General features: G+C 38.7%; 1 protein-coding gene across 5 annotated transcripts in view; it reads left to right on the forward strand.

The window, feature by feature from the left end:
- ZNF438 (zinc finger protein 438) overlaps positions 1-10756 on the forward strand; it is a 52639-nt gene extending 41883 nt beyond the window's left edge. For all 5 annotated transcript variants that reach the window (XM_059482570.1, XM_059482536.1, XM_059482551.1 and 2 more), the window contains 2 exons: positions 4381-6223; positions 7768-10756. In XM_059482570.1, coding sequence (XP_059338553.1) covers positions 4455-6223; positions 7768-8380 — 2382 coding nt within the window. In that variant the 5' untranslated portion in view covers positions 4381-4454 and the 3' untranslated portion in view covers positions 8381-10756. The remainder of the gene's footprint in view (positions 1-4380; positions 6224-7767) is intronic.
- Positions 10757-13740: the final 2984 nt, after the last annotated feature.

Genomic DNA, 13740 nt, shown 5'->3' on the forward strand with positions numbered 1-13740 from the left:
ATCTGTATTCTGCCTTGTCCTTCAAAACAAGATTACTCTTCTTTTGGTGTTATTTTCTCTCATGTGTCAATTCCTACATAAATGAAATACATATGTGCACAGCTGAGGTGGACCTACAAGGATTATTTAAAAAATGAATACTATTACTCAGTGGTTTCTGTTGTGGCTGTTTGGTGGTTATTTTCAAAATTGACCAGATAGTACTGAAAATTAAATTTCTTCTGATACATTCTACAGCATCTGAGTTCAGTAATGTTGTGTGCTTTACATAGGGAACAGACTAAAGGAAGTTCATAAAATAAGGCAGACTAGGCTGAGGCAGACCAGACTTGGATGGCTTGTGAAGGCAGGGGAACCATGAACAAGCAGCAACCCATGGAAACTCCATTTCCTCCAGAGGAGTCTTCCCAGCATGGATCTGTCAGAGAATTTAATGCATCACTGATTTTTGTGTTGGTGTGTCACTGTCCACTTCTATACAATTTTAAGGTTATTTAGAAGGGATGAAAGCTTATGATATCCTACAAGTATCTGAGGGATTTGATACTTGCAGGTCCTAGCATGGGAACCAGTAATCTTTTAACAGAGACTTTTAAAGTAAATAGGTTGAACTGCAATTGGTTTAGCCTTGTGTGTAATTATTTAAAAGTGTCTACCTGTTGCCCCAGCTCCACACTCATCTGAAAGACTGAGGACACAGCAGTTAAAAATGAGCTTCACATCCTTCAGATATTACATCTAATGCTTTCATTTATTTCCTTTGTTATTAATGAAAATTTTAAAGAAAGTATAAAAATTGTTGCCTTCCAGTGAAGGATTTGCAGATTTACTTGCAGAAAGAATGTTGTCTAAAATGAAGGACCATCCTGATAAATGCCATTGCAGAGCTTCCCTTAACTGAAACTTCCCCATCTTAGGTGAAAGACTTCATGGGATTGCATAGGCACAAAGGCTTTTCCTCAGGTCACAGATGACAAGTCAAAATGAGTCCTTTGAATCAGAGACAGAAATAATTTGGAAGAAATGGAATGCTCCTGAGAGATGCATATGATGTTTCCAAGCTGCCTTGGCACAAGCCAGCCAGCCAGAGCATATTCAAGTCCTTCAGTGTGGTGAAGCCATGAATTACTATAGCTCTTGCTGTGTGCAAAGGGAGTTGTGGAAACTTTTCACCAGCTACAAATGGAAAGCAGAATTTTGGTCACTGATGATACTTGAATGGTCTGGGTGGGGTCAGTAAAACCTCCAGTCTGAATTGACTGGCTGCTTTCTCCTGTCCAAGATGCTAAGTAGTCTTGCACCACTTCTTCCAATTAGCTTTCCCAGTCTGCAGGCAAAATGTTAAAATGTTATCAGAGCCTGGAGCATCATCAGGCAGCTAGTCTGCGTCTAGCCCTGCTCTATATTTAGGCACTGGCTAAGCAGCTTAACCACAGTAGCTGTGTTGGAGGGCAGGGAAATGCAGAGTTGAGTATTCCTTTGCTTACCAGAGGCACTGCAATGAATATTTGTGCACTAAAATGTCTAATGTAAACTTGTGAAAAAGGAGGAGAAAAAAAAAATTGTACTTAAGGTTGGTACCAAACACAGCTTGCCTGGAAAACTTATGATAAAATCACACTAGTTGGAAAAAGTGTCTACATAAAAATCCCTTCTCAAGCAGTTTTATCCATTCTTAGTATTGTGTTACCTGTGTAAGAAGGGTATTGATCTAAACAGACCTTGTTTCAAAGAGAATCTTGTGTTTGATATGGGTGAAGGTCTTGGCTTTTAGAGCAACACTCTCCTGTGGAATGCTGAGAAAATCTGTGGAGATACTTTCTTTATAGAAAAGTGATTTTACTGCTTAATTCTGCATTAGGCAAGTCAATGCATTTGAGAAACACATGGTTCTTTTTAAAGTTAATGCCATACATTATTTCTACAAATATTTCCTCCTAACTTCAAATTAACCTTGCTTTTATTATGGCTGCCGTTTGTAGAGATGACATGTCCACAGCAAACCTTCCACCTTTTCCTGTTACCATTGCTTGAAGAGTGGGTGCCTTGTAACTCAGAGTAGCAGGGGTAGGAATCTGCTGAAACTCCAGCATTCCTAAAAGTTTTATGCAAAACAATAAATGAAATTTTGAAATAAAAAAGGGAAGAAAAGGAGAGATGAGAGAGAATGGAAACAGCTTCATGTTGAATATTATGGCAAGCTGAATAGCTGCCGACTTGGAGAAAGTCTTTATTGTCAGTGTATGACAAGCATAATCTGGATAAATAAGAACTGATTCTGTCCCCTAAAAGGAAAGTACACTTATTCTGTTTTCTGCTTTATTTAAGCTATATGATTTGACCTGTAACTATCATTCAAGTTCAGGGCTAGTTTGGTTAGTGATTGCAATACTTCACATAATTTTATTTTTCTTCTCACAAGTACTTAAATTGTTTACTCAAAAGCAGCAGGAAGATACCTTGTAGGAAACAAATCATCATCTGACTAGCAGAAATCTTAGTAGCTGAAAATGTAAAAATTTCTATATATTTAGTGACTAGATTAAAAAAAAAATTAAAAATTGAGACTAAAAACACTGTAGGGAAACAATTCTAAACATACCATGTTTCTCCTTTTTTCAGGTTGCACAAACCTGGATTTAGCCCTGTGTGCAGGGATCTCTGTTTATGTAGGACTTCCAGGTGTACAGTAACCCAGTCTGCACAGAATGTCTAGAAATTCAGAAGGTCTCTACAGCCATTGAGCAGAGAGAAAGTTATCGTGGTGCCCAGTAGTTTCACTTAACTGGAGTATAAAAAAAGTGCATAATGGACTTGGGGTTTGATGCAACAGAAAGCAATAAAAGGATCAAAGGCTTATGCCCTGCATAGTTATTGCTCTATGAATCTGCTGATCAAAGAGTTTTGAAAAGCATCAGGTCTACCAAATATGAACAGTTCAGTTTATATGTGATTGCTCAGTGAATCCAGCATGTCCTGAAGGCAGTGGCTTTACTGCACATGTGCACACCATGAATATGTATATGTGTGTGTCCAGGAGTTCTGGTCATGAAACATGATAGGTCTGTAGCTTGCGGTGCTTGTTGCAAAGTGTGTGACGTCTGAGAAGAACATCCAGGATTAAGATAAATTCACTGGAGTTTCCTGTGTTGGTACTAATTCACAGTTACCTTTTTAAGTCCAGAATCACATATAAATGCATTTGTAATACAAGTCTTTAAAATGGCAAGGAATGGAAACTTTCCTGTGGAATTATCGTACTGCAGTATTTCAAGGTTGCAGCATTTAGTTTCACGTATTCAATTCAAATGTGATTCCTCTCTCAAATGATTTTTGCTTATGTCCAAATTGCCTTTCTGCCTGGAATCTTTGTAGCTGAATTTTCAGTGGTTGCAATTTCCATTTTTCCAGGAAACCTATTCCAAGTTTGGAGAACTGGAAGAGTCAATAATTGAATTTGAGAGTGGGTAATGAGACTGATAGGTGAAATGGTAGTGGTACAATTAACTATGTATCAACTCCTTTTCTGTGGAGTCTGAAAGGTCAGCAGGTGTCTTTGCTACCTAGTGTATATTATAGCATATGAATTTTATCGTTTTCCTTTTGTTTGTTTTCATTATCATCACTTTTTTTACTAAAAACATTTGTGACTTTTATGAGCACAAATAGAAACAGGAAGAAATTGTTATATAACCTTGATAAATTGCATCTTTCAAGGAAGTGTTTAAATCATTAACTGCAGTAGTTCTGTTGTGCATTAGTGTCACCTGAGTAATTTTTGTGATTGGGTATTAAACAGCAGTTAATATTCACATATTTTTTCAAGTCTTCTTTGATTTTATTATACATTGTTTGCATGTTTTGTAGGAGGAATTTTTCTAAGACTTCATCAGGCAAACTTTGGTCTGTATCTGATAAAACCCACAAATTCTAAATAGTAGAGAATGTCTGAAAGATGGCATGATTCTGTTTGATATACATGATCAGAGCTGGTGCTCAGAGAAGTTGTGTGTCATGGAGCTTTAATCCTGTCCCTGCTTTTCCAGCAGAATATTGCCAGCATGCTCTCACAGCTTTTCCAGGGCTGAAGAGGCTTATGGGTGTATTTGTTCTGAAATGTCATGTAGTTTCTAACCTAGAATGAAACATCCAATGAAGGTTGGATTAAGAGAAGTTTTTTTTGTTCAAGCATGTTGCTTCAGACAGTACTTTTGTCTATGAAACTAACAATTCTAGATTTAATTTGGTGGTCATTTGGTGGTCAAGCTTATTTTTAATAAGTGTGTAATAGTGTCCTTCATAAGCAGTTTTATTTTTGACAGAGTAATTTTTAAAAACTACTGTGTATAATTTTATATCTGTTTTATGTTATTCTTACAGATAAACAGAAATCCCCTTCGGATATAATACAAAGTTTTCAGAAGAAAAGTCAGTTTAGGACCATTGCTCCAAAAATGGTACCAAAAATTTTAACATCTGGAGTGGTTTCTTGCCTTCAGTCATCTTTGCCTGAGCCAATGACACCAATTTCAGCTTCAGGCTCTAAGCCCCTGGTGGTGCCAGCTCAGAACTATGCTGTCATGCAGGTGGCTGCTCACAAGGGCACCTTTTCCCTGCTGGCTGTGCCCTGTGTTGCACCTGCCCTAACTCAGCAAGTTCAGCAGTCAGCTGTGGCCCCCTCTGAAAACCTAAAGCTGCCCATCCCCAGGTACCAATCTGTAAGAAATAAGTTGCTGAGTGACAAAAAACTGACACAAATCTCTGGTTTGAGTGCACGTAACAAGATTCTTACCAAAGCACTGATCTCATCACAGACTTCCCCCATGACTGCTCTACATGAAGACTGTCCTGAAGCTCATTGTAGTTCAGATTCAGCTGAGCAAGGGATGGTAGCAGACTGTGACTCAGCTGAAATTGGAGTTGCCGCATTAATGAATAAAAGCGATTGTGTGGAATCTAGATCTCTTTTAATGAACAAAGCTAAAATTGCTAGCAATAATATTTCTGGACCATCTGTAGTTGAAGACTCTCCATCCAAGCCAGCAAGTACAACTAATCCCATGAAACTGAGTCTACATTCTGTGAAGTCAGCATCGGAAACCACAAGAGAGTCATTCCTGACATCTGAGAAACTAAAGGAAAAACCCACAAATTCTGCAAATCCTGTTGCTGTCTTGTCACCAACGGTTTTTGGCAGTACAATTCAGATGACTCCATCAGCACCAAAAGGAAAACTTCCTATTTTGCCTTACTCCCGAATGAAAAATTCAGTGTTCTGTAAATCTAAGCAGAATATTAATGTTATGGACATACCTGATCATTCACTAAAATCTGAATGTGAAAAGATTCCATTTTTGATGAAAACCAAAGCCTTTGATAAGCAATTAGGTGTATCATTTACACAAGTCCCCAAACAATCCATTGGTGAAAACACCTTCTCTCCCTCCAGCAAAGAGGATGATGTCGACAGTCTTAAAAACTCGAGCAGTGCAACCTCTAAAAGAAGAGGCAGGAAAAAAAGAGCCCCGGAAGATTTATTGGCTTTTCAGGCCAAACGAAGGAAATGCATCATTAATAAGTTTAGAGAAGGAAGAGAGAGGGCCAAGGTTGATACTGAGGCACCTGAAGACAACAAAGCAGGAGCAGTGAAACGGTACCGCAGTATCAGACCGAAGCCCGTGGTGCTTGTGCAGGCGCTCGCGCCGCTGACTCCCGCAGCCATCGTGGCGACGCCGTCTCGTGGGCAGGACTCCTTTTTCAATGGGTCACTCACCAATAAATGTGTGAGTTCCAAGCACAGTGATGCTCCATCAGCCAAATCAAGTGATCTAAGCAGAAATGCACGTTCAGCTGTCCTTAGGGTGGTGCACAGGTGCCATGTTTGTAACCATGGGTTCCGCCTCAAGCACCACCTCAAGGACCACATGAACACGCACACGAGGAGGAGGCCCTACAGCTGCAGGATCTGCAGGAAGGCATATATGCACTCTGGGAGCTTGAGCACCCATATGAAGCTTCATCACAACGAAGGCAAATCCAAAAAGCTGGTGTGCTGTGAATTCTGTGCTAAAGTGTTTGGCCATGCCAAAGTGTACTTTGGGCACCTCAGAGAAGTCCACAGGGTTGTTATCAGCACAGAGCCCTACACTAGTGAGCAGCAGGTGCAAGACACTTCAAAGAAGAGAGACAGGAATATAAAAGAGGCAGAAGAAGCTGCAGAGAGGTGAGAGTTTTCACTGATTAAATGCTAATGAAAACTGGATTTCAAGTTGTCAGTGGAAATTAATAAACCTCACCACTATGAAAATTGTTGCTTTTTTCCACCAAGTGAGATTGCTAATAGTTTAAATATTCCATTTGAATCTAGTCAATCCATTAGACCAACCAGTGTATTTTAGTTGATTTACTGACTATAAATCATTATTGACACTTGAATATCCAAAATAAATTTGCATATAATCTAGTAACACCCGATATGCTGCCACATTTGGGTCCGTTTGTTTCTTGTAGCTAGTGCTTTGTATTCTGTCCTAGGGGTTTTCCCTAGAAGATAAAGGAACCAATTGCAGTAAGCAAAAACCAATTCATATTTCAGTATTAGCCTGTAGTTTGCTTTCTCTGTTAAATATCATTATTCCACTTCCTTTTAGGGAGTGCTGTGAGCTAATCTGACCTCAGTTTAATGCTGCTTTTGCAGTCACTCAGCCAAGTAGAAAATTTAACATGTGCTGTATTAAGATAGAAAGAACATACTTTTACCTCTGTATTATGATTTTGAGGTGAAATCTTTTGATGAAGTATAAATGTTGCCTTTTTTGTTTGCTCCAGTGCGTTTATTTTCACTGAAGAACACTCAGGGCTTCAATGGGACTGCTCACTGCAACACTGCAGTTCCATTCTGCTCATTTTACTTTTCAGAGCTCCACTCTCTGGAGCAGCAGTCAGAATCTTTAATGGTTTGAGACTAAGAAATACCAGTCCTCTCCTGTCAGTCTTAGTAGGTGTCACACAGTGAATCATTCAGGTTATCTGTTTTGTTGGGTAATCTGTCTGATATGTATAAATACACAGTGTTATGAGGTCCTTCTTGTAGATGTTATGAGAGGATGAGTGAGGAGATCTTGTTTTGATTGAGTTAACCAAGGACTGCCTCCGTATCCTTTATATTACAGAGCTCTCCTAAATCAGGGGAGGGGCTGTCCAATTGCCAGTTAGGTATTTAAACTTTTCTAAACCATGTTACTGACTTGTAGAAAAAAAAGGCAAGAAACTTTGAAATTTCATAGTTTCCATCTTGGAAAGGGAGGTGGTTTTGCCTCAAATTGACCTAGATCACTCACTGTAAAAAAATAGATTTCTCTTACTTGTACATTGCAGGTAATAGTAATTTTCACTTTTCTAGCACAGCACTAGAAGTATTTGGATTGACCTCTCTGAAACAGAACTTTAACAAAAGTTATCAGCCTTTTATTAAAGGCTGGTGTTGTTAAAAGGTTATTTCTACCAAAGCTAATTTTGGAGGCAATTCTTAAACTCAGAAGTGTCATTTGGTTTCAATTTTTTCTCTAATCAGCCTTACTAGTATTTATTTAGCTTCTCTTTTTTTCCTCTTCCAAATGAATTAAATACTGTAGAAACAACGCCCTTTTTAAATTAAAAGTTGTTTCATGATTGTATCTCTTCTTGGAACTTGTAAGGACAGAAGTTGCCATTGTTCTTCTCTGCCTGGCTAATACTTAAATAGTTTGTATTTCCTTTCTTTAACAGGGGAAATAAGTGCAATTTTGAGGACCTGTTCCATGACCCAGGAGGAGTGAAATTACAGGTCAAATGTGGTCGATGCCAGTTTATTGCAGAATCTTTTGGTGAAATGAAGTTTCACTTATTGTGCTGCCATGGAGAAGAGATTCAGGGAAGAGTGAAGGAAGAGGTTTTGCAAGAAAGCAGAGGAGCAAAGGGGAAACTGGTCAAACAGACAAGCCACGTGTGGAAACAGCACAATGAGAGAAGACATTTAGCACAGTGCAGTGCCCATCAGGAGGAGCTGTATAATGTTCCAAAACCAAAGAGACAGATGTTCTTCCGCCATCAAAATAATGTCAATGTTGTACCTAAAAGTGAACCAACCCAGTCAGGAAGTAGTGAAGCCTCTAAGGAGATGCAAAATGTAGGGTTTGGCACACAAAGGAAAAAACCAGAATTTTGGTCTAAAGCAGGCTATAACTGCATCTTATGCAAACAGTTATTTGGAAGAAAAGAGGATCTTTGTAGTCATTGGCAGAGTCATCATAATTGTGAAGACCCTTCCACTTTATGGACAATTTTTACTTTGGTATCAAAACAAGGAATTATTGAACTTTCTGATAATGGTGAATATTGAAGCTCAACTCTGCTATGCTATGAAAAACCTTAACTACCTTACCAAATTGTTCTTTCACTGTCTTGCTAAACTAACTCAACAGATGTATCACTTAAAAGGTTTTTAGTTGGGTTTGTAGGGGATTTTTTAAAAAGCCATATTATCCTTTATTTTGGTGACTAGAAAATGTGTTTATTCTGTATCATTCCAGATGGGTACATGGAAGCTGATTATGAATCCTCATACTTAAAATTCATGCTTAAGAAACTTTATAACAGCAAATACTCAATACTAATTATTAACCTCAATTAAATATATTTGCAAGTTAAAATATACTGTACACTCAGAAATAAATCAATTTATAGGAAGTAATCTCAGTCTTAAATGAAATTAAAAACTTGACTGGAATTCAGGTTCCGACAGTGCTCCCAGATTTTGTGGTAAATGAATATTTCCATGCAGTTCTCTCAATCACTCAAATGTGCATACATGCAGCCAGCACTCAGGAGCTTTGTAGTCTATAATTTAACAACTTCTGATTCTTGTTTTCTTGATTTCAGTGTCTTCAAACATATTCATTGCTTGCAGGTGTTTTTGGTGTTCAGTTCTGTCCTGGTAACAGCAAAGATATTTGTATTTTAGAAGTAAAAGCTTCACATGTATTTATATGCCTGTAGCTCTTTGGGTTGAAGGTGAGTTGCCACCCATTGAGATGGAGCCCAGACCATCTCCAAGGGGCTGGGCCTGTCAGGCTGTGAGAGGGTGGAGTTCTGGAGCTTGGTTTTGATGAAAAGGTCCTTGAAACCACTGAATCCAATTTGAAATTGGTGTTTAAACTGCTTAAAGCCTTATGTTCTTCTGAATTATTTTGGGAGCAATAATGGAGGCAAATCTATGAAATCACCACATCATTCTCCAGCAGAAGTCAGAGCATTTCAGGGAGCAAGCTGAAAGATACACCAGTAGCATCCCTACAGTATCACTCTATTCATTCCTTCTTGTGGCCAGCTGTAATGGAGGGATTGCAGTGATAAAAGAGTCATGCCTAAAATGGCCTGGCTTGCCTCTCACTGTTTTGCAAAAATTACGGTGATGAAAACATGAGAAGAGATCTAAAAGTGTTGAGATTTCTGAGTGGGATTCCACAAGCTGCTGCAATATTTTGTGTATGTGTTTTGTTTTTAAACAGTAAAGGCAATTTTGATTACCTAATAGTTTTGAATGTGATTTCTTGTTGTGTGGTGCTTTGCCCTGAAGTTGAACTGTAAAGTAGGAATCAAGAATAACAAAAGACAAAAAGAAAATGCCCACAGAACTGTATTTTCCCATGGATTTTCAAAACTTTCTTCCTACCATCTGTTGCTATAAATTCAGATTTGTAGCTGTTTCTTTGCTTTCATATATTGCTGTAATGGGTTTTTAACGCTGAATTACCTTAAAAGTAGTAATTGTTCTTATTCTTGACACATTCATCTTTTAATGTTACTATGTATTACACATTATTTATAATGTTACAATGTATTCATATTTATTTTCACTGGTGTATTTGGACAGGAACAGCTATTTTTAAAGTCAGTGGTTCATATCAGACTGAGGCTGTATTTAACTTAGTAGAGTGGGTTGCATTTAGCAGCATTTTTTGCCCCTGCAACTTAATCCTTTAACTTTAAAAATCAAACAGCAGGGTGTTTTCCATTAAACAGAAATGTGAGCACAATCCCTCCTTCCCATAGTTACACTGTGTCAAAGGGAAGTTCATTCCCAGTATAAAGCATGCATTTTATGAGTTGGGAAAAAACATTTTAAAGTTTTGATCATGATATTTTTTTAGAATGAACATTAAATCACCCGTCCCAAGGTATAGTTTAAAATGATCTGATCTGACATAAATTCAGTACTGAGACAGAGTCCCTTCTGTTCAAGAACAGCAGCAGCCATGGCAGAATGGCCCTCTAAAATTATTTTCAAAGGTGTTTGTTAAAAGCAGTGGTGCATCAGAGGCAGTGATGTAGGTGATTTGTCTGGGGGTGCACTTGCCCTGCAGGGGGAGATGCAGGGGTGATGGGAGGAAGGGGCTGGAGTGAGGGACTCAGCTGCATTTTCTTTAGTAGAAATTTTCATGTGCAGTCTTCTCAGCATATTTTTGTACTTCTCTCCAGGCCAAATGGGTAAAGGCGTCTCAGCTTTCAGCAGTTTAAAACCTGAAAACATGTTTTAAAGCATGCTTCTAAGCCACTTCTCAGTGTCCTCATAAATGTTTAAAATTAGAAGCCTTTTTTTTTATGAGCCTGAAAGCATTCTTATGTTTCAGGCTATTGCAATTATGGTAGATTATGAAAGGTTGGGGTTTTTTGAAAATAGCTTTGCATTAAATACAGATGTGTCCTTTGTTTAAAATGTTTGTTTGGCATTTGTGTTCATTTTGGTAAGATTTGGAGGCCCAAAGTGAGCCTCATATACTGCAACATTTAGTGGTGTGTGTTTGCTGTCCAGCAGAAGGGTTGTTATAAATACAGTTTGCTGTTTACCTTGAAGCTGGACAAGTTAACATCTGGTTTTTGCACACAAATTATGTTTTTAAATTGTTAAACCGAATGTCATTGTTTTTGTAGCTGTAGTTTTTTTCCCCTCTGATTTTTCATTAAGTCTCTCTTTCAGCTCCACTGTTCAACTTTAAAGCCATTCCTCACATGGAAAGTTGTTCCTTCATCATCACACCATAAATAACCAAAGCTGGAGGAGTTCCATCACTTTTCTGGCTTGCAGAGTGTTGCCCTTCTCCAGCTGCAGAGCTACAGTTTCCTATGCCTAACTTGACATAGTTGCTGGCAGTAAATGTTTTGCTTCATTTATTTATTAGAATTCAGCTTGCTGCTTCTTAGCTCAGTCGGAGTTTCTGTCGTACCTCATTAGATACTTATTTTATCTACTATTCACTGAGCTCTTTGAAGAAAGTGTCATAAGAAGGATGAACAGGTATTTAAAGGAGCATATTTCTGCCCATATTTCATGCAGATGATGCTGATGTTTGAGGATCACCAGCTTATCTAGGCTCAGCCCTGTAGTACATTGTATTTCTACAACACATCCACCTACACGTGCATCTGTTTTGGAACGAAATGTATACTTCAGATTCAGCTGTCAGTTACTATTATCCAACCTGTGCAATGCAGGTTTGGGATTGTTATGCATAAAGATTAAAATGCTATTAACTCTAGTAGGTTTACTTGTCAAATTCCAATAGCTCTGAAAAATTAAAATCTCTGTGTGCTGGGTATGACACAGAAAAAATCTGGTCTCATGAAGAAAAGTCTTATGGCTTAAAGATTGTCCTCATTTCAGCATGCACTTTTATAGCTGATCTGTCACATTGCAGGATTTTCTCCACTTTTTATTAAATTGCCATGATTTTTCTTGGTGAGGAGTACTGAAGAAGACCTGACTCTGCAAGCAAGTTTCAGAGAAAAATGTGTCTCTTTTTTTCTAAACAAGAAGACATGTTCCATGGACTCAAAAGTCTTGGATTACATGTATATGTATATATATATAAAATTATATATATATATATATAAAAATATATATATATGCACACACACATATATATATGCACATATATATACACACATATATGTGTGGGAACATACACGCTCACAATGTGGGGAAACATGCAAGGTTTGGGGTTCAATGTATGACTCCATGAAGCTGAGCTTTCTGCCATTTTCAAGTTCTCAGAAACTAGAAATTTCAGTGCAAAAATAACTTGGTTTTCAGACTTGGGTGAATTTCTAATACCTTACTGACAAACCTTCAAGAAATCCTGAAAAATGGCAATAACAGACTTCTCTATTTGTGCTTTGTTAGGCAGTTTTTTGGATGTGGTGGTACCAGAGGTGGTGTAAAATGTGATACTGCTGATGCTGTCGAGTACAAAGGAAGCTTTCTCCCTTTCATTTTTTTTTAAATTTTATTGACTTTTCTGTGTAAGTATTAGAAGTGATGGGATGAATTATGATTTTTGCTGCTGACAAACCCAGAAACATCATTCTGAAGTTACTTTGCAGAAACCTCCCATTTTCATGTAGAATAACAGATGAAACCAGAAAAAGCAAGTTCTATAGGAAAGAGATTCGTGAGCAAAGTGTTCCATATGAGGCTTGCTCTGCACACTTACACTGCTGTGGGTGATGTTTATACATGTCTTCTACTGATGGGTACAAACAGTTTGTTCTTATCTAGAGTTACTTATCTTGGCCAAGGGAAATAAGAATTAAAAATGTCCATGCTTTCTCTTTTACTTGAATTTTTCTGCTAAGTATTTCTGCTGTTGTGCCAATCCAGATTGTGGTCCAAGCCATGAAGATACTCAAGCACTTTCTAGGGGCCTTAGAGCAGATTTCAGTGGAGGAAAGGGAAGGAAATGTGTGAGGGAAGGAGTGATGATGGAGGGTGGCACAGTGTTTTGAAGGTAAGTTCAAGCTTCTGTATGACTGGTCTGTGGTGGAAGTGTCCTGGAGCCTTAAAGCTCTCCATTCCACCCCCTTTGTTCCATCCTTCCAGACTCTGCTTCCATGTGAGGTACCTCAGTCTGGAGCACCCTCAGCTTCCTTAGGGATGAGCTTTTCCAAATGGCACAGACTCCTTTGCCAAAGTCCTCTCCTTTTGGTGTCTCAGTTACATGCTGGTAGCTGGGTGAGCCACGTGCTGGCTGCTGAGACCAGCTGCTGCCAGATGTGCAGTGTGGTTGTTCAGCTTTCTGAGGAAACATCTCTTAGCTTTAGTCCATAAACATGAAATCAAAAGCTGCATCTGTGCTTAAAAAAGTAGGAAAATCATTCATTGCAGATGCAACACTGGTAAGTAGTGGGGTGAAAAAAGTGAAGTGTTGCTATAAGAAAAAGCAGCTGCTGAATGTGATTTGGGGTATTTATGTGCCATTGTAAAAGCCTAGAATGTCCTGTCACCTGGTTAGAATTGAAGAATGGAAACACAGAAGTTCCATAAAAGTGTCTCACACAGATACAATGGCATAAAGCAGCAGTTCAGAGACACTGGGACTGAGATCTCACCCTGCCCTGCCCCTCTTTTTCATCACCCAAAGCCTGGGACTGGGGAGCTCTGACCACTCCTTTGCAGAATGTGTCAGGAAAACAGGTTACAGCGGATGCTGGGCCAGCCTCCTGCCCAAAGCAGGCTTAGCACCAGCCCAGGAGCAGAGCAGAAGTTTTTGCTTTTTGGAAGCTACTTCTGTTGCAATTCCCACTGGTTCACTGCCAGTGTGAGGGTCATGAGTGTAAACAAGGCTCCAGTGTGTGAGCTGACACTTCAAGCACTGTCACAGGCAATTTTTTTACCTTTTTTGAAGCAAACATGATATTTGAGAC

Source organism: Ammospiza nelsoni, chromosome 1 (assembly GCF_027579445.1).
Source record: "Ammospiza nelsoni isolate bAmmNel1 chromosome 1, bAmmNel1.pri, whole genome shotgun sequence".
Lineage (NCBI taxonomy): Eukaryota > Metazoa > Chordata > Aves > Passeriformes > Passerellidae > Ammospiza > Ammospiza nelsoni.